A 21,075-nucleotide genomic window follows, 5' to 3' on the forward strand; every position below is an offset into this window, starting at 1 on the left:
AAAAGCTGCATATTGACAGCAAAACCTGCAAGCCAGCGGGAGCCTGGCGGAAGATTCTCGAGTTTTCCGTTCTCTGCAAAGCGATGAGACAAAAACATCTAAGAAATGACTTAGAGAAGTATAGACTGCAAGCGTTGATGCAGTCTGCAGAGGGAAGGAGAGGTTTGAAAACGATGCAGGGGAGGGTTCGCATTCTGTATGTCGGAAGTGACCAATGCAACAAAATGTCACGTATTGATAACCCATGGCTTACAGAGGAAGGTGAACACATGAACTTTTACATGAACCTACCAAGGGGACCCTTGGTGAGGATGGGGGCAACAAGCCTCTTCAACTTATCTATTGAAGTTCACATTAACACTGTATTAGTATCTGATAACTTCTGAAGTTTACGTTTACCTTTACGGGACATATTGGTTACCCATTGCCTAAAGATGATGTGAAGACACTGTCTATACCCGGAACGAGCAAGGAGACCTCCAGGGTGGTAGTAAGCCCCGGCGACTCATTTATTGATCTTGGCTATTGTAACACAGCAAAGGGTCATAGCTTCGATAATTGGTAGTCCCATAAAATAAATTTCGACTCAGTTGTTATACATTAACTACAGATGAAGATACAGTGAGGCACATTTACTTCCATTTCAATTCAGCAAGAGGACCTACTCGGGGACGATGAGCCTAAATCATTAACCCATAAAAGTTCAAACTATCACAATAAAACAGCGTCAGAACCTCGGGAGTTCATTATGGTTATTGCCTGCCATAGCATAAAGTACCGCACATTCGTTATCACTTGAGTTCTGCAAGGGAACTCCCTAGGAAGGGCAATGAGCCCCTTTCGACCACTTTTCAAGTTCATATTATGGTCTCAGCAAAGCATTTTAACTTCTGGAAATAACAGTCAATGTTAACGAAAGTTGACGCATCGGTTACTCATGTCCTACGAATGGAGGAACGAATTTTTAAATCCCGCTTGACTAAACTTTAGTTTGCTAAGTTACCTTTAGGATGACTGAATTTAATTTTGCACCTGGTTGTCCCCCCACCTGTGTAATTGCACAGAATTAACAGATGGTTTTCATTATCTTATTACCGGGACTGAGTTAGTTCATTATTGAGTTAAGTACTGGAATAAGTGAATAATCTCTTAGCTATTTAGATATTAAACAATTAGGGTGGTAAGAGTTGAGAGGGAGAGAAAGAGAACCCACGTTCTAGAAAAGACGAAGAAGGATATATCTTTACTAGCATATATTTGAAAAAGAGACTCATACTTCCTTATCAGTACGTTGAGTTATAATTTTAAGAATTATACAAAAAGTAATATATCGCTAAAATAATCTATATATAAAACATAACCAAAATTTGAAATATTTTATCAAGGAGAATTTATGCGTGGAAAGATGTATATAATTAAATTTATGGCAAATAAAACGGACCAGTAAAAAACGAAAAACGAGTTATGTTGGTCACGAAAGAGGAGACAAAAGGCAATTGAAGAACGTAGTGCGTTGGGGTGTGAGTTTTATAACATGGAATTCATTATTGTTAAATATATGTATCTTTAATCGTGCATAATGTGACATGAGATTAACATGATGAAAATTGTAGTTTTTTTTATACAAGTACTGAAAGGATTAGTGTGATAAATATACAAATAAATATAAATTGATTTAAGATATGTAATTAATGTGTGAAGACATTGTATTGATTCAAATACACTGCTAATTTTGAGATAAAATAAGTATTAAAACCACAAAGCGTCAGATTAAGTGACTGAAATTTAAGTGGTTAAAAGAAAGATATATAAGACTGAAAGTTCACGCATAAAGAATTGTATAAACATAAATTTACTGTAGATATGAGGAAGAAATGAATACACTTGGAAACGTGTAGCAGCTAAACCAAACTGGATATTCATCAGAAATTTCATACGCTGGAAGTTAAATGAATTATTGGGAGTTAAAATGAAATAATTTATTTATACATTAATTTAAAGAATGGTTGCAAGGAACTTAAAGGTTCAGCGGTTTGAGTTATAAAAGTTCAATCAAAGGCGTTAGCTGCTTCGAGAATGAATTTATTAAAATTTAATAATATTGGTAGCTAGTGGTATAACTGGTTATATATTGAAGTTAATAAAGGGTATTCATGTGTGTGTGGGGGGGTGGAGGATGAAAATTTCTTGCCATACATTAATGTATGTGCATATATATACACAAGCACACACGCACACATACATAAACACACAAGCGCACAAATGAATATATTTATATACTTATGTATGTGTATATATATACGTACATATATGTGTGCGGTAGAGATGTGTATACATACAAAGTGAAAGAGAGAAAGAGACATATTCGTATATATAGATATAATTCTTTGTCATTTAAAATTTAGTCACTACCGCAGAAACTTGGTTTTCTTGCAAAGTGGCAAGTCTACTTCATATTTCAATTTGTATGGCCGTACTACATTAACAGACTGAAGGAGATAATTCGTTTACTTCTCTTCCATTTTCCTTTTACGCTACCGACGCTCCAGCATGACTTTTCTATGTGTAACGAACGAGAAATCGAGATTTTAAAATCTCGTCTTGCAAGGAATCTGTTATTTGGTCAGCCACATTGAACGTTGGCAGTCGTATGCAACTTAATAATGTAGCAGATCCATTTTACGAGTACGAAATCTATGTTTTTGTATAGCATGCTGATTTTCATTTAAACAATAAAATATTATAGGTACATACCTAGGCCGCGTTGTCCTTTTTTACTTTCGTCAGTGTCAACATAATATCTCTAAATAAATGTGTATGAGTTGTGTGTACGTTTGTCGTCCGTCTGTAAGATCATTGAAAGATTTGGATGACACTGCAAATTCTTCTTCCTTGTCATTACCATAATCGATGTCAGTTTCAATAACCTACTTTCAGACGGCTCTCCATTAGAAAATGGTGTAAAACCGGGCTCTGTTATCTCTCCTTTCTTCATTATATTTTTGCCATGAATGCTCATATGAGTTGTAAAACACATCAATGAGGGATATTGCCTTTATATCTGCATCTCCAACAAGAGCAGCCGACTAAATTTGAGACACACGTCTACGGGAGATGGTCGTTGCCCAATACAGAGCACACGCAGCTCGCTTAGACTCAACCCGGCTTTCTTTTCTTTCGTTTGGATGCTGATATTCATCCTGAAAAATTGTCAATTTCAAGGGAAAGAAGAGGCTGAAGAATATTCGCCTGAAAATAAATTGCAGGACGTATTCTAATGTTAGTTTCAGTTTGGCACAAGGCCCACTGTTTCGGTGGAAAAATTAAGTGGATTACATTGACTCTAGTGCCCAACTCCCCAACTAGCACTTTGCCTTTCATCCCTGAAAGGAAGAAAGGCAAAATTGACCTCGACGGAATCTGAACTCAACGTAAAGACGGACGAAATGCCGCACAGCATTTTTCCTGGCGTATTTAATGATTCTGCCTGTTCGACGCCCTAGGGCGCGTTCTAATATTGAAAAATCGTTGAGAGGGTTGTATCACCATTGAGAAAACCAATTTTGAAGGATAAAATCTGAATGAATTGCAAAAATTGAAAGTGAAGTGTCATTTTCTAAAGGTTACTGTTCTCTCTCTACAATCCTTGCGCATGTTTGTATGTATGTGTAGGTATGCATTTGTGTGTGTGTGTATGTGTGTGTGTGTGTGTGTGTGTGTGTGTGTGTGTGTGTGTGTGTGTGCCTGCGTCTGTGTGTGTGTGTGTCTGTGTGTACGTGTGTATTTGTGTGTGTTCGTGGCCAATGGCTAAGAAATACGTTTCACATTCAGCATGTTATCTTTTTATTTTTTACCGCCGCATGACATTCTAAGCAAACGTCGTTTGCTCTAGCCCAATGTCGACACATAGCCTATGAGTGAAATTCAGCGGACGTAAACCTGTCCGGTGAATTGCACCAGTTATTCGGACGGAACGCCCTTGTGACAAATTTTGTCACGCCAATTACGTTCGAGATTTACTTTTAAATGTAGAAGTGTTTCTGAAATACTCAGGCACTTGCGTATTAAGTCAAGACCGTTTGATGGAACTACGTAATCCTTGTATATTCTGTGTCGAACAACGGAGATGCACAACATTACCATAAATCATATATATATGGTGTGTGTGTGTGCGCGCGCGCGCGCGCGTGAGTGTGTGAATGTGCGCGTGTTCTATTAAAGCTTTAATCTAATACTTTTTTTGATAAAACTTTTGCCTCATGTGCTGTCCTTTTCATCGTTCATTTTATTTCCCCTATGTATACACATACATGCACACGTACATCTTTCCATACAAACGTATATACATACACACGTACGTATCTGTATATAAACATACATACATGAATGATAAGAGCATGGAGATGTGTGACATGCCCTCAAATGGCTATGTAAACCGATCCTTAATACTGCAAGGCTTTACTTCCTGGCTGCGCTTAGTAATCTTAAAGCGAGTGACAGTTCTTGTAATCTGAATCCGATCTTTAGACTTGGAGGTCTGACTATAGTGGCTCAGTGGTCTAAGACAGCTGTAGTGTCCGGCCAACTCTAGAGTTTTATATTAGAGTGGTCTTCTTGATAAATTTTCTCAAATGGATGGAGAACTCCACCTACATTGGAGTTACTGAAAGGGTGTCAAAGAGAGTACCGGACCATCTGAGGGACTGTATACCGTGATTTACTGTCGGAGTTTACTCCTTTAACCTTTTCCGCTCTCAAGACACTCTCAAGGCAGTGGGATTTTCCCCTTGATATTTCCTCCATAGCATCCTGATTAAGCCATAGTATACACACAAACATGCCTACATATACACATATACAATTCCATTCGGAAAAGAGAATTTTCTGGAATAAGTATAGAGAATCCCTCTGTTGTCGAGTACGTACACAAATACCAACACAGCAAATACTGGTGGAACATTCTCATTATAACATCTCTCATACTGCATATTGTTGTTTGGGACAGACAAGAAAAGTATGTACCGTCATAGAGGTCAGCTCACCTGCTCATGTGAAGTATCTCTTCGAAAATCAAAGAGAAAGAAAATAAGTATGGACAACTTCTTCGAAACATCCAGCTTCAATATCCGGATTACAATCTTACATCTATACCAATAATCATTAGTGTACATGATTTTGTAAGTAAATGCCTAACTATCAGTCTGGATAAGCTTGGATATTCAGAAAAAGAAATAAACCACCTGATTCGCTCGTTATCTTTAGATTTATAAAACCATCTCTTTCAAGAAGAACTGTGTTTATTCACTGCTCATATAATTTTAATTGATCGAATATTTTCATCTCACTTTATTTCATATGTGAGACTCACTGCGTTTCTATTTGACTTACAGAAGCCATATTTAAGTATAGTTCTCCTGTTCCGTATTTCCTATCTTCTATATATTCTGTAATGACAACAGTAGCTAAGCGAAATATTTCCAGCTTTTTACCGAGATCGAAACTGCATTTAGTATTTATCGAAGTGTCTGAGTACTCTGTAAGCAAAACGAGGCGAGAGTTATTAGCCTGGGGTCGTATGAAAGCACATATCACCTCGCTTTTGTACTGGTGTATACTACGTCTATATTAATGAAAGTATGTGAGAAGGACATCGCCAAATCATATGTTGTTGCTGAATACTTTCATAATGTAAAGACGCCTCAGAAGAAAAAAATATGATAAAGAGAAACTAAAAGGAGGAACGTGCGACAAGATGAGAGGTTGGTCTTAAGTCTTGCTATCGATAAAGTGTGAAACTCAGTGTTGTGCAGAATCCGTAAGTACTTCACACAATGAACCAATCTTCAATCAATCATTTCATGCATATTTTACATAACACTAAAGGGACACACAGTGTATACAATTTGTTAAGATTAGTTCTTCTTAGCCAATGAAATCAACTGACTGCATTCATGTCGCTTTAAGGATTTTTATCATATTACACGAATGTCATACATTGATAAACATATAGGAAATACAAATTTCATTACTATCTCACCTTCCTTCTATAGCAAACTCAGAGACTAAAGGACATAATTAAGCAACTACTATATGTATATATAATTCATGATTAGCATTAAACTCTCTATAAGAGAGTAACTGTGACATAATTAATTGTGTCGACATCAGCATTGTACTGAAACTAAATATATTGATTTAGTCAAAGACCTAACGTCATGAACACTTATTTCAGCAAACTTGTGTAAATGTGTGCAACTATGTGTGTGTATATGTATGTATATATGTATGTATATATGTTTATATATATATGTTTATATATATATATATATATATATATATATATATATAGAGAGAGAGAGAGAGAGAGAGAGAGAGAGATACATAAATATATATGGATATATGCATATATATCTACATGTATTTGTATGTGTGTATGTATGTATGTATGTATGTATGTATGTATGTATGTATGTATGCGAGTATATATGTGTGTGAGAGTGTGGGTTATAAACTTATCCGATCGTGTGAATAGACAAGATAAAAATGGCCACTGGTTATGTGAGCACACACTACAGCATAATTTACACAAAGAATAAGATTCTGCATATACATTTGAAATGATTATCAATATATCTATTGTACTCATTGAATGCCCATACACAACTGAAAAGTTCACAAAGGGTAAATATATGCTTCATTGAATTTACAGCTAGTTCACAGCAATATTCGTCTACACATTTTAGTAGTTAAATTGCAAATACATGTCTAGTAATGTCTTAATATGAGTTTTAAGCAAGATTTTCATTTGTTTCTACAGTTAGAATATAATGCTTTTGTCTCAAGTTATGATCAGCTCTGACACAGGTTTCGATGTGTGAATGTCTATTTCTTTCATCAAGTCGGCAACTTGGTCATTGACTTAACTGTCTATGTACAATTATATGGCTGCTTATAGATTAATTCCCGACACATACATACACACACACACACACACACACACACACACACACACACACACACACACACACACACACGCATGCACACCTACACACACACATATATACGAGGAGATGCTAAAAAGTTAGTGGCTTAAACAGTGACGTGAAAGGCCTAGTTGGAGGCCCAATCTTCCGATTTCATTTACAGAAATTAGAAAAACCGAAGGACCGCTGCAATAAATGTGTAACTCTTGGAGAGTAGTATGTTGAATAAAATCATAATTAACTGATACCCTGTATTTTGTTTTGCCCAAAGCCAGGAATTTTTCAGCATCCTGTCGTGTATATATATATATATATATATATATATATATATATATATATATATATATATATATATATATATATATATATATATATATACATACATACATACATATATTATACAATAATGCCTCACGCTATGAGGGATTCTAAGGTCAGACTACCATAAAAAACACATTTTTACCGAATGCAACTCTCAAAGCCAGCCCCTTAAAAACAAACTGAATTACAGATTATTATAGTCTGAATTGTAGTCTGAACATAGAGTCCCTCATAGCCTGAGGCATTATTGTATAGTAATGCCCTTATATAAATAAATATATATTTTGGGAATAAATGATGGATTTTTTTCACTTATAAGGTTTTTTTCACGCTAGCTACTTGATAAATTCTTGTAAAAGAGTTCGTCCTATTATTGAATTATATATATATATATATATATATATATCTTATACATAAATGGCTATTTCAGTTTGTTACTCTGTCTGTTACCACCTCGCTGCCGACATAGGGGAACCAAACTTGACGAAACTTTGCATACATGTTATACTGTTCAATTATAGGTTAATTGGATTGCAATAAAAATCTATAATGGGCATCCTAGGTGCTTTGAGCTATTATTTGATAAAATGAGAAGGGTGCAAGAGTATGAGGGAAATGTGATGGCACAGTGAGTGCAGGGCCTTCATGTGACTTTTAGAGGCCACCAGCAATTTTTGTTTCGAGGCCCATCCCTTCAATCAAAATTCATAATCTATGAACCTTTTATTCATTGCTATATTTTACTTTATTCTATATGAAGTTCAACATTTCACGTTATCATAAATAACACCTTGAACAGTACAAGCTAAATGTATTTAGGTCTAGGACAAATTTCAATAAGAAAAACTTCCATATATGAATAAAAGAGCACTTTTATAATCCATGCGACTTTCAAAAACAAGCACGGCGTACTTTTCACTTCACGAAGCCATCGATCAGTTCAGAATAATCAAGTTGAGAGCTAAGTTCGTGTTCAATAGATATCTGAGAAAATCCACAAAGTCTTTCTTGTGCCATAGTGGACCGCAAGTATGATTTAATCAACTTTAATTTGGAAAAGCTGCGTTCTCAGCTTGCAGTACTCACAGGCATGGAAAGGATAATTCGCAAAGCCACTTACACATTAGGGAAGATATATATATATTTATGAATATAATCGACCACATCACGGACTTTCTTGCACCCAGGTGATAGAAATGCTCCTTCGCTAGCTGTATCTTCTCAATATCTGCCTTGACAAGGCCATCATTGGTATGTACTGTTAGTGTAGTGGAAACAATTGCACAGTGTTCCAATAGCCTCTGATTTTCCCAGTGTTTCAGTGAGAGAATGTTGTAAAGGAACGCAAAGATGTCGTTATGCTTGCTCAACATATCAAAGCGCTCACCAAAGTAGACAATGTCGATTGTATGAAAAAAAAAACAAATGCACTTTGAAAGTTTGCAAAGCATCAACGAGAGCTTCATCTTCACTTTCATATCAAAAGTTGTGTAGCATACGATGTGTCCTTTCACTTGGTATCTCCGCCGGTATCTCCACTTGTTCACATAATTCGGTTGCGACGTTGACTGCTGATGAGAAAAATGTGTCATGTTCTCGATAGCTGCGCAGCAAGGACTGTGTGGATGAAATAAGTCCCTGGGCAACGTCATTTTGCATGTGTTCATGCTGAACTTATTGATAAGTTCAGCAAGCTATTTCAGTTAGCAGATCATATATCACACTCAGAAGAAAGCGGAAAGAAGCAATTTCTGCAACTAATGCGTTTGCTTCTGGATAAACATTGGAATCTTTGCCTTTCGAAGCATTACAAATGCTTATCAACCCGCTGTGGTTGTCCTTGACGAGTTTTTAAGCTTCCAGTCTTAATTTCCCAGCGAGTGTCTGTCTGATGGATGTTTCAATGTGTTCCATCTAGAAGTTGATGCGGCAAAAGATGAATATACAACCTGAAAATAACCAAAGAACGAGACAGCCATCACTGATGAGTTTGCTGCATCGCACACAACAAGGTTTAGTCTCTGATTCGTGCAAGGTAAATAGAACGCTCGCGGATTCTTCTATAGAAGTCTTGCTTTGACGCAAGAATATTTCCCCTTCATATTACTGCCATTATTATAGCTTTGGTATCTACAGTCCATCAGATCCAAACCCAAGGAAGCAAGCTTCTCCAAGAGCAATTCAAACAGTCCAGCTCCACTTGTGTCAGCAACCTTGAAAACCTCATCAAAGGAATCTTTGATTTCGGCTTTGTCTTTTTGAAGTTCAACGAAACGGATGATCATGGGCATTTGTTCCTGATGGCTGATATCTTGCGTGCAATCGAATATAATGCTGTAGTATTCAGCAGACTTCGTCCGATTGGTGATTTCTTTCAAAATGTTGTCAGAAGTGAGTGATATCAATTCATTTTGACTATCAGGTCCCAAATAATAAGCCACTGCTTCTGATTTTGAATTCATCGCCAGTGTTCTGCCTAAATGGGAACGAACTGTGCAACCAATTATACTTCGCCAAAAATATTTCGAAAACCATGGACGTAGAGCTTATCGAAAACACCACGAAAGGCCATATTTCTCTTTGCTAAAAACAGAACAATCCAAATTTGATATATTTAAATAATTTCCCACGTTAAATCCGATTTTGTTATTTATTTGTTTCAGAGAAATTGAAGAAAAATGTTATTGAGATTTAAAGTTTAATCAATTTTACCTAATAAGAAAACAGGATTTGGAAGCTGTCATTTTCTGTATGATAGATGTCTATCACCAAATGAAAGCAAAATCATTACGTGGAGGAATTTTTATTAAACAAACGAAAGCAAAGCATTACGACGACCAAAGTTATAAGAGCAGCCGAAGTTTTAATAACTTTTAATGAATAAAGTCATGTGAAAGGTTCTATATCTGCCTGTCTATCTATCTATCTGCCTGTCTATCTATCTATCTGCTTATACATCTTCCATTGTCTCCAAAGCCCCACCCCCAAAAAACACAAAAACAAAACAATGTTCTGTTATAAACAACCCCCCCCCCGCAAAAAAAACACCTGTTTTATATAAATAAGCAAGATCTCTGTATTTTCACAGAATTATATTTGACAAGTTCGAAAGACGACCGAAAGCGCTAATATATGTATAAAATAAATGAAAGAAGTTATTCCAAAATTCTGACGACTTTTTTTCAATATAATGTATGTGTGTTTGTGTGTGTGTGTGTGTGCGCGCGTGCATAATTCTAAAGAATATTGTTGAGAGTGACTTAGAAGTTTCGGTCAGTGAAGCCATTGTCGGACAATTTAAGAATAATAAATTTGTACTCTAAAAAAGTATAGAGCAGCACAGCGGATTAATGTAATTTGTTATCACTGAACATACAACCAAACAAACATGTGGTGGTTATGGTGGTGGTAGTAGCGGTGGTGATGGTGGTATTGGTTGTGGTGGTGGTGGTGATGCTATAGTAGTGATGGTAGTGGCCATTGTCGTCGTGAGTGATTATAATGATGACGCAACATCGATGGTGCGATGAAGAGAAGACAAGATATCGATGGTGATGGAGAAGGTTGTGGTGGTAGTAATGGTGGTGCTGTTGCTGCTGCTACATTTAGTGATGGTGGTGGTTGTGGGGTGGGTAATGATGACGGTGATGATGTTGATGGTGATGATGACGGTGATAGTTACACCTGTCAAAATGCTACGTGTGTTACCGTATGTTTGGTCTTTCCACGACCTTTCTCCTGGGCAAACAAATCAAATAGAGAAACAGCAGCAGCAGAAGAAGGAGCAATAACACTATTAACATCAACAACAGCAACAACAACAAGAGCAACAACAATAGGAACAACAAAAGCGATAACATCAGTATCGACAACAATAGTAACAATAACACCATGAATAGCAGCAACAACGGCAGTTTCAAATTTACTGCCATCGCCATCGTCATCGTCATCATCAACATCATCATCATCATCATCATCATCATCATCATCATCACCATCATCATCATCATCAACATCATCGTTATCATCACCTACAGCATCATCATCATCATCATCATCATCATCATCGTTATCATCACCAACAGCATCATCATCATCATTATGATCATTACCACTGCCATAAACGTCGTAGTCATCATCATCATCATCATCATCATCATCATCATCATCATCATCATCATCACCACCACCATCATCATCATCATCATCATCATCATCATCGTCATTGTTAACATCCCCAGCATCGTTGTTAAGATCCTCATCATCACCTTTTTACCATCTGAAGGCTAAAGTTAGTATGATCCGGTAACACTTCAATTCTATCTACTCCTGCAAATTGTCACTTCTTTTGAAACAAAATACAAAAAAAAAAAATAATAAAATAAAATAAGTGGAAGGATGAATACTTAGTTCCACAGTTCTCAAAGTTATACCTTGAAATACTTCTTGGCACTTGCATGAGATTAAGACACAAGACATTCACCGACCACTAATTGGTCAACCGGGAGCTCAAATAACAACATCCTATAATAGCTTTAAATTGCAGAAAAACCTCTGGGTCAAAAATCTTACAAGATTAATTGGTTTGGGTTTCTCCAAAACTTTATCATGAAACCGAACATATTAAATGCCTCAGAATCTTCTTATTCTCTTCTTTCTTGCTCTTCTCTCTCTTTCTCCTTTTTTCTTTTGTCCTATTTTTTCTATTTTCCCTCTCGTTTATCACTATTCTACTTAGTACACCAACAACAACTACTACTATTGCCGCTATCACTACTACTACCACCACCTCCATTATTATTATTATTATTATTATTATTATTATTATTATTATTATTATTATTATTATTATTATTATTATTATTATTATTATTATTATTATTATTATTATTATTATTATTATTATGTCAGCGAGCTGGCAGAATCGTTAGCACGCTGGACGAAATGCTTAGTGGTATTTTGCCCACCGCTACGTTCCGAGTTCAAATTCTGCGGAGCTCGACTTTGCTTTTCATCCTTTCGGGGTCGATAAATTAAGTACCAGTTAGGCACTGGAATTGATATAATCGACTAATCCCCACCCCCAAAATATCAGGTCTTGTGCCTTTAGTACAAAGGATTATTAGTGCGGTGAGTTGACAAAATCGTTAGCACGCCGGGCAAAATGCTTAGCAACATTTCACAAGTCTTTACGTTCTGAGTTCAAATTCCACCTAGGTAAACTTTACCTTTCAACCTACTGGTGTCTATTTAACCAGTACTGAGGTCAATGTAATCGACTAACCCCCTCACTCAAAATTTCAGGCTTTGCACATAGAAAGTTTTATTATTATTATTACTACTACTAGAATTAGTATTACCATAGTTGTTGCAGTTGCAGTTGTGGGGGGGGGGGTCATTATCGTCGTCGTAGTCGTGGTTCTTTTTGGTGTAGTGGTAGTAGTAGTAGTAGTAGTAGTAGTAGTAGTAGTAGTAGTAGTAATTGGTGTTGTTTCAGTGGTGGTATTAATTTTAGTCCTACTAATACTAATATTAGTACTAACACTAATCCTACTCCCACTCCTACTAGAACTTGCAATTGAAGCCATCATTTTGATCTCCTGTATTATTTGAAAGAATTCAACGAATGACATGCTGATCTGAACGAAATACGCCCTTTGGTGGGTTCTGTTGCTGGTAATAGAAGAAAATGAAAAGACTTTTAATTTGCTGGAAGAACTTTTCTTTCGCAGTAAATCTATTCAAATTTGGTGACTAAGGCAGTACAAGACCCATAAACTAACAGAATTGAAAGAAAGGAAATGTAAGCATAATAATACAGTATTTTACTTTTAAAACTACACAAGAAATGCAATTTTCTAAAAATGTACATCTTGAACTAAGATATATATATAGTGTTGAGTAAATATTTAACGGGAAAAAAACAACAAAATTCTCTTTCATTTTGTATTGCTAGAAACATGAAAATTTTAAAAGTGAGTTAATAGCGGAGAAAAGGACACATCGGTACAAATGTATGACCGAAACAAATGCTTCATTACTAGGGACTCTTACACATCAGCGACAAGCAAGGAGAGTAAGTTTATTTTGTTTTGTAAACGAAATAGTTGATTGTTTCACTTGTTTTCCAAATATTTGCTCGAGAGGTATTAGTATGACTTCAAAATTCGAACGCCACTCCACTAACAAAGAGATTTCTACAAGCACAATTCAGTGATGCATCCTGCAATGAGTCTGGAAGGAAAATCAGTGCGATTGGCAATGAAGGAGAAAAAGTGCAGCTGTTAAAAATGTGGTAGTATGGGCGATGTAAGACAATCAGACATGCAAATAGCATGTGACAGACGTTAAGAGCGTCGGAAAGCAGCAAAACCAGAGTGGAGTTTAGCAGATCTTGGAGGAAGCTCTAACACAACGCAGCGCTGGAGAAGATGACGTGAGACTAGGGAGCGAAGTCTGAAATCAAGAGGCCAATTCTCTAGCCACAACCAGAGCTATTGCCTACATTGTCTTGCGAGAATGAAGAGAACATGGAGAGCAAGCACGAGCATTAGACTGATGGAGTTAGTACAAAAGAAGAGATAAAAGAACCAGAGAGAGCTTTCTAAAGAATAACACGAGTAAAAATAGAAAGAACAAGCGCAAAAATGCTATTTATTCTCAATTGTGCGAAGAAAGAATGATGTAGTCATGGAAGTAAAAGAAAACAACCTCAAACAAAATAATAAAGACTCACTGGGGACCATGTGTGACTCAGTGATAATAAAAAGACTGAAAGGAGGCCTGCAACGAAATAATTTTACTCAACACTTTGCAAGTGAATCAGTAGGGGCAAAGATGCGTCTCATTTACTTGACAATTTATGCACCACATTGCAGAAATCACAATGTAAGTATATCTGAAAGGATAATCTTACACTGTTGTACCGTTGAATTACAAATAATGCTCATCTGTTATGTTCGGGTGACCCTATAGGTTCCAATAGTACAACTGTATTCGTCTTTGCTTAGAAAAAATGACTAAATTGTGGGTGTGAAGTCCCCATGAAGGGGTCTTTGTAACTTCCAAGAAGAAATTTTAGAAATATTACTTTATTTGTGTGTAATCTGTATGGTTAAAATTTCATCAACATCAAAAATATATGAATTTTCATGGTGGTTATGGCCGTTATGCATAGAATATAATTTCCAAATTTCATAAAGATCCATTCAGTACTTTTTACGTAGTTTTGGATAGAAAAACAAATGACTAACGTGTGCGTTTGTGTGTATGTGTGTGCGTGTGAGTGTATATATGTATAGATATCTGTATGCATGTATATATGTGTATATATGTGTACATATTACATGTACATCTATATATATATACATCAACACATATGTATACATATACATGTATGCATATAGATCTATATCTCTATATATATATCTATACATATACGTGTACATATACATGTATACATATGCATCTCTCTCTCTCTGAAACCATTAAAGTGAAAGTATCTGTCATTACAGTATCGAATTGTGATTGTTTCAGTTAGTGGAATAGTTTCATTTTTAAAGTGAAAGTATTTGACATGAGTGTTTTTGTTTCACTTTTGACACGTAATACTTAAATAGTGGATATATTATGTTGCTGTGGGTTCGAACTATGCAAGAAGTTAAACATTTTTTTTTTGTACTAAAACACAACCGGGACCCTAAGTAAGGCATATGTAAAATTTGAATGAAATGGGTTGTGTAGTTCTCGAGTTTTAGGGAAACACACAGTCAGACAGACAGACAGACACACACACACACATTCTCATTTTTACATATATAGATATGTATATATATATATATATATATATATATATATATATATATATATATATATATATATATATATATATATATATATATATATATATATATATATATATATATATATATACATATCTCTTTAACTTGTTTCAGTTATTAGACTACACCCATCCTGGGGCACCGCCCTGAAAGATTTTAGTCGAATGAATCGTCCCAAGTCCATTTTTTTAAAGTCTGGTACCTATGCCATCGGTCAATTTTTGCTGAACCGTTAACTCACGGGGCGTAAAAACAACAACACCGATTGTCTAACGGTGTGGTGTCGGACAAACACAGACACAGAAGCACACATACAGAGATATAGATATATATGAACCCGGAACCATGTTGTTCTTACAACACAGCCACAGAGATAGATTTTTAATGCCCCTGTTCATTCATTTAGCCACGTCCATGCTCACTTAGGAATACGTCCGTATGCTTGTTTCTACTTTATGTATGAATGCACATCTGGAACTAACTTATCAAGAGAAAGACGACATTTTTAATGAAGAACTTGTAAATAGAGAATTTAAAATTTAATTGCTTTTATAGTTATTACGCTGTAAGGAAAAGATACTTTAATATACGCAGTTAAGTCAATTTCTTTTATACCACCTGCAAACACATTAAAGGGCTACTCCATTTATAAACGCCATTAAGTGAAAAATTCGAACGAAAACAAACACGCTTAACTGTAAAGAGAGGAGAAAAAAAGAAGACGATGTCTTTCTCTTTGCAGAATACATTTCTTTCACAGCAAGAAATAAATAATTACTTTCTGTAAATAAGATCATTTTGAACAACATAAATGACACAAATAATTGTTTTGATTTAAGCACAGTTTTGGAGGGAAAAATTTATTGATAACCTCGACACAAATTTTCCCCTGGTACTTTATTGACACCTGAGATGTGGAAAGTAAATAAATCTCGAAAGAATTCGAATTCAGAATGTGTAGATCGGGAAGAAATACCACAAAGTGTTCCTTCCGACGCCATTGATTCAACAAGCTAACTATATCAAATGGCACAAATAACACTGTATAACACGATTTTTCTCCTTGGGTAGCTACTGTTACTTCTTATTTGCTTATCCTTAGAAGGTATCAAAAATGGATAATATTTTCTTCAAACTTGTGCTACATTTATTCAAACCCCAAAGAATCCCTCTCAACATATGGCTACGATATCCCCCAACTATTCCTGTTCATGATCAGAGATGTATATATTGTCAGCGACTTAGGGACATGCTCAAGTGGTTAAGGCCAAGCAACTAACAAGCAGAATATTTGCTATAACGATATTTCTGTTTCAGTAACTCAGTGTTGAGTCTGAAATGTAATGGAAAATAGGTCAGTTTTAAAACATTGATATCCAAGTCACACAAGCAGAGTGTGAAGGGAATAGTAGTCATTTCCTTTGATTCTAGATGGAAGCAAATGGAAAATAACACTTATTGACCAAAGACAAAAATAAATAAATAAAAATTTTGTCACACAGTGTAATGATAAGTAAATATGAGGTTCAATAACAAACACAAACACACTTCGTCAAACAAACGGATAGTCATGGACTTTGAACAGTGAAACACAATAAGCTTTCAAGCCTTTTATCTTTTTCTGAAGATAACTAGCTGGTGGGCTCTGAATACAAATGAAAGAAACATCTGCATGATAGAACTGTGAGTGAAGGACGGGGAAATCTATACCTTAATATCAAGCTGAACAATGATTGAAGCATATTCTTTTATTATTTTTAATACTTTTTCAATCATTAGACTGAATCGACCCCAGTACTTCTTATTTTTCTCAGCCTTGTACTTATTCAATCCGTGTCTTTAACCAAACATTAAGTTACGGGGACGTAAACCCACAAACACCGGTTGTCAAGCCGTCGTAGGGATAACAAATACAGACAGAAAGACACACACACACACACACACACACACACACACATATATGTATATATATATATATATATATATATATATATATATATATATGTATATATATATATATATATATATATATATATATATATGTATATATATATATATATATATATATATATATATATATATATATATATATATATATGCGACGAGCTTCTCTCGGATCCATCTGCCAGATCCACTTACAAGACTTTGGTCAGCCCGTGTCTATAGTAGAAGACACCTGCCCAAAGATGCCCGTAGTGGGACTGAACCCAGAACTATGTGGTTCAGAATAAAACTTCTTACCTCACAGTAGTGCCCACACCTATAAATTAATTCTGCATCTTGGACGTCACAAAAAGACAATTCCAATCTGAGGAATACTATAGTTTCCATGGATCGATGAATATAATGCGGAAACATGCTTAGTATGTAAAATGGAGACGATCCGTAAAAACAGACCGAACTGATGTGTTACATTCATGTCAAGACGTTTGTAACATAAAAACGTATGGTGCAGCAGAAAGGCTACGGCATGAGCCTTGCTTCATTGTTATGCTTGTAGTTTAGAGCCTAAACAGCCCCAAACAATGATTGCTGGGGTAAATACGAATATACAGCTTCTAATGGTCTCCGAGTACAATGAAGCAATCTGTGACTGCAGTAATAAAGCCTGAGATTGGTGTTGTAGTGCAGAAAATTTGTTTTATTTCTGGTAGTAAGAACTGCTTGAAGATTTTCCACTGGAAGAGACTGAATACGCACAAGCTGAGAGAGTATGCAAGCCACCAACAACATGTGTAGGCCCTGGAGACAACTGTTTCAATATTATATCACTGCATATATCGCTTCATTTTCAGGCTCACGATTTGAACAGGAAGCCGATGGACTCATGCCCCGATTTTAATAAGAATCGGCACAGTAGCCTTTTAAAAATGAGAACCCACTGAAAGAAAAGGCGAACACATTATCTTTTCCTGGGACTAAAGGAAATTTACAGTACATTGCAAAGGAAGAAAGACGAAGTACTCAGAGAGTTCCAGAAACAAGTATTTAAAAAAAGAAGGTGCAGTAAGGTACTTCTAGAGAAGGAAGTACGTTCCAGTTTTGTAGAGCACGCGAATAATTGATTGCTAAAGATAGCAATGCAAGAACTTCAGTACTTTTCTCATCGGCGTAGGGCACTGAAGGCAGCTAGTGAGTTTGACCTAACTTAGTGGATTGCTCTCCTCTAAACTCGCAAGTGTTTTCTCTCCGGTGAGTGGTTATGTTTCTAGCATTGCGCTCCATACTTTCATAATCAAAGGATGAAAATTAAAATACTTAATAAAAATTTTTATTAGATATTTAATAAAAATTAATACACAACGTCTAGTAATTTCATGATAAATTAATTGTTAAATAAAAATATTAATTTTAAAATTAAAAAACACCAAACTAATAACAACTATTGGATCTATTTTAAAACGGGGGCGCCAGTTTTCATTTATGTTTTATGTAGTGCTTTTGGTACGGAAAGACTTTCAAACTTCGTATACTTATCTATTTTGTGTTATAGAACAGAAAAATATTTTTGTATTCGAATTTATATTTCATGTAAAAAATTATCTTATTTCGATAATTTCTACTAATCACTGACGTCTATTCAGTTGAAAACAGTTAGCGCTGTAACGGTGTATATCGTATTAATCCCCTAACCCTAACCCTAACCCTAACCCTAAAACTAACCCTAACTCTAGAATCCGAACTCTAAAATTGTTACACACATAGATACGCACAGCGTAATTTATTATATAAACAATATATGCGTATAAATTACGATTAAACCGGATGAAATATGTCACAGGGAATAACATTTTTATGACCGCCCAGCAGTAACTCGATTGTGCTGAATAGACGTCAGTGATTGGTTGAAATTACAGAAATACGACAACTTTAACATGGAATAACTTGCGAATTCCTTTTTTTTTTTTTGTTAAGAAGACTAAGAGTAAAAGATGTTTTATATGACACATTCTACCAATGTCCCAAGTTTCAAAGTGTTTCGTTAGTGTTTCGTTAAGAAAATACTGGCACCCCCGTTTTAAAATAGATCCCAACTATTTTAAGTACCGTCACATATTTGTTATATTTTAATTGATATCCAAATTTAAGATGTTGGCTGTGTAAGTCCTTACTCAGTCTTTCGTGTATATATAACTTTCTTGTTTCCCTTATATCACATTCGTAACCTTTCTGTCTAGGATTACCTTATTATATGTGGTGGCCGTGGATTTGCAAAATCATAAAACAAACCGACAAACATGTCTTGCAATATTTCATTACAGTTCCGTGCGTTCTGAGTTCAACTTTACATTTCATCCATTCGGGGTCAATAGAATAATAAAATACCAATCAATTACTCAGCTCACTGGACTCGACTAAGGTCCCCACCTGCTAAAATTTCTGACCTTGAGCAAAAATCTAAAAGATTATTTGTTGTTATTGTACATGCTTCGGCACTATATGTACTAAAATTACACTCATTTCCTTTTAGCTTTACTATGTCAACTATAAGGAGTTAAAGATTTATATATTTTTGTCCCCCACGTTGTTGATGGGATATCATGTTTATTAATGCTGAATTCCATCATTGTCACTTGGCGGAATTTTTAGCACGCCAGACGAAATACTTTGCGACATTTCGGCCGTCTCTACATTCTAAGTTCAAATTCCGCCGCGGCCGACTTTGTCTTTCACTCTTTCGGATTGATAAAATAATTACCAGTCGAGTAGTAAGTAGGGTCAATGTAAACGACTTCACCCGCCACTAATATTGTTGTCTTCGTGCTAAAAATCGGAAACTTTCTTATGCCCTCCGGCAGGACAAAATGCTGAGTGGCATTCCTTCCAGCTCTACGTTCTGAGTTCAAATTCTGCCGGGGCGAATGATGCTTTTCATCCTTTCGGAATCGATAAAATAAGTAAAAGTCGAGGTCTAGGATCGATGTAATCGACTAGTCTCCTCTCCCAAAATTTCAGGCCTTGTGCCTATTGTAGAAAGGATTATCAGTAGTAGTACCAGTAGTACAGCAGGTAGTAGTAGTATGTTTGTTATTAGTACTGTGTCCGTTATTATTAATCATCATCATTAACATTGTCTTCATCGTTATTACTATGATTTCAATTGTCAAATTAAGAATATGTTTCAGTGCCACGCCAGGCGCAGCTTCGTCTGATTTTAATAGTTCAGTGATTTTTGTTCTCTTTTCCTCTGTGTAAAGTGAGATATGTACAGTGTCTTATTAGTATCAATATTATAAGTTATAGAGAAGTATATCCAACAGTTAGAAGATAATCGATCAAAATATTGGGTATTGTTTCATTATGTCGAAATTGAATTTACCTTCCAGTCCTTCAGGGTCAGTAATATAAAGAGACGTCTAGTACAGGGGTCAAATAAATCGACTGCTCACTTCCTCATATTTTTGTTTAGATTTGTGACGATGTTACGAATCAATATTACTATTAAAGCTAAGGGGGCAATGGATGCTAAATCGATAGAACTCCACACAAAAAAGAACTTGATATATTTGGTTATATAGTTTGTATTAAGAGAGTTCATCCCCTGCCAGGGCTGACTCTGTCTTTCATACCATCAGGATCGATAACATAAGAATTAGCATTATACTTGGTGCTTACTGACTCTGCCAACGACCTCTCCTATAATGCTTGACCTTGTGTCAGAAAATGAAATCAATATCGTTGTTGTTGATGAGTGTTTATAATAGTTCTCACATAATTTATGTAAATATCCCAATTTATACCAGTGGCAGTGTTAGATGTACTCTTAGTACTTGAAGAAATAATCGTAATACTATTAGTATCGTTTTTACTGTACCTTTGTTTAATGAACGTAATAGATATAATTATTGCTTTCCCAAGATCAAAAGCTCATTTGCTTTTTTTTTTTTTTTTTTTTTTTGCTTATTGGCAAAAACAAGAACAGAAACTAA

The 21,075-nt window shown here is 35.5% G+C and overlaps 1 protein-coding gene across 1 annotated transcript; it reads right to left on the reverse strand.

Annotated features, from left to right (window-relative positions):
* Window positions 1-9,364: 9,364 nt before the first annotated feature.
* On the reverse strand, window positions 9,365-9,766 carry LOC106869182 (52 kDa repressor of the inhibitor of the protein kinase-like). Its single transcript, XM_014914806.2, has one exon. The coding sequence runs from the start codon at window positions 9,764-9,766 to the stop codon at window positions 9,365-9,367; it is 402 nt and encodes a 133-aa protein (XP_014770292.2).
* Between the last annotated feature and the right edge of the window lie 11,309 nt (window positions 9,767-21,075).

This window comes from Octopus bimaculoides, chromosome 7 (genome assembly GCF_046866305.1).
Source record: "Octopus bimaculoides isolate indiv1 chromosome 7, ASM4686630v1, whole genome shotgun sequence".
Classification (NCBI taxonomy): Eukaryota; Metazoa; Mollusca; class Cephalopoda; order Octopoda; family Octopodidae; genus Octopus; species Octopus bimaculoides.

What these genes read in the sequence shown, in the direction of transcription:
- LOC106869182 (XM_014914806.2), bottom strand. Translation starts at nt 9,766, where the DNA reads ATGAATTCAAAATCAGAAGCAGTGGCTTATTATTTGGGACCTGATAGT.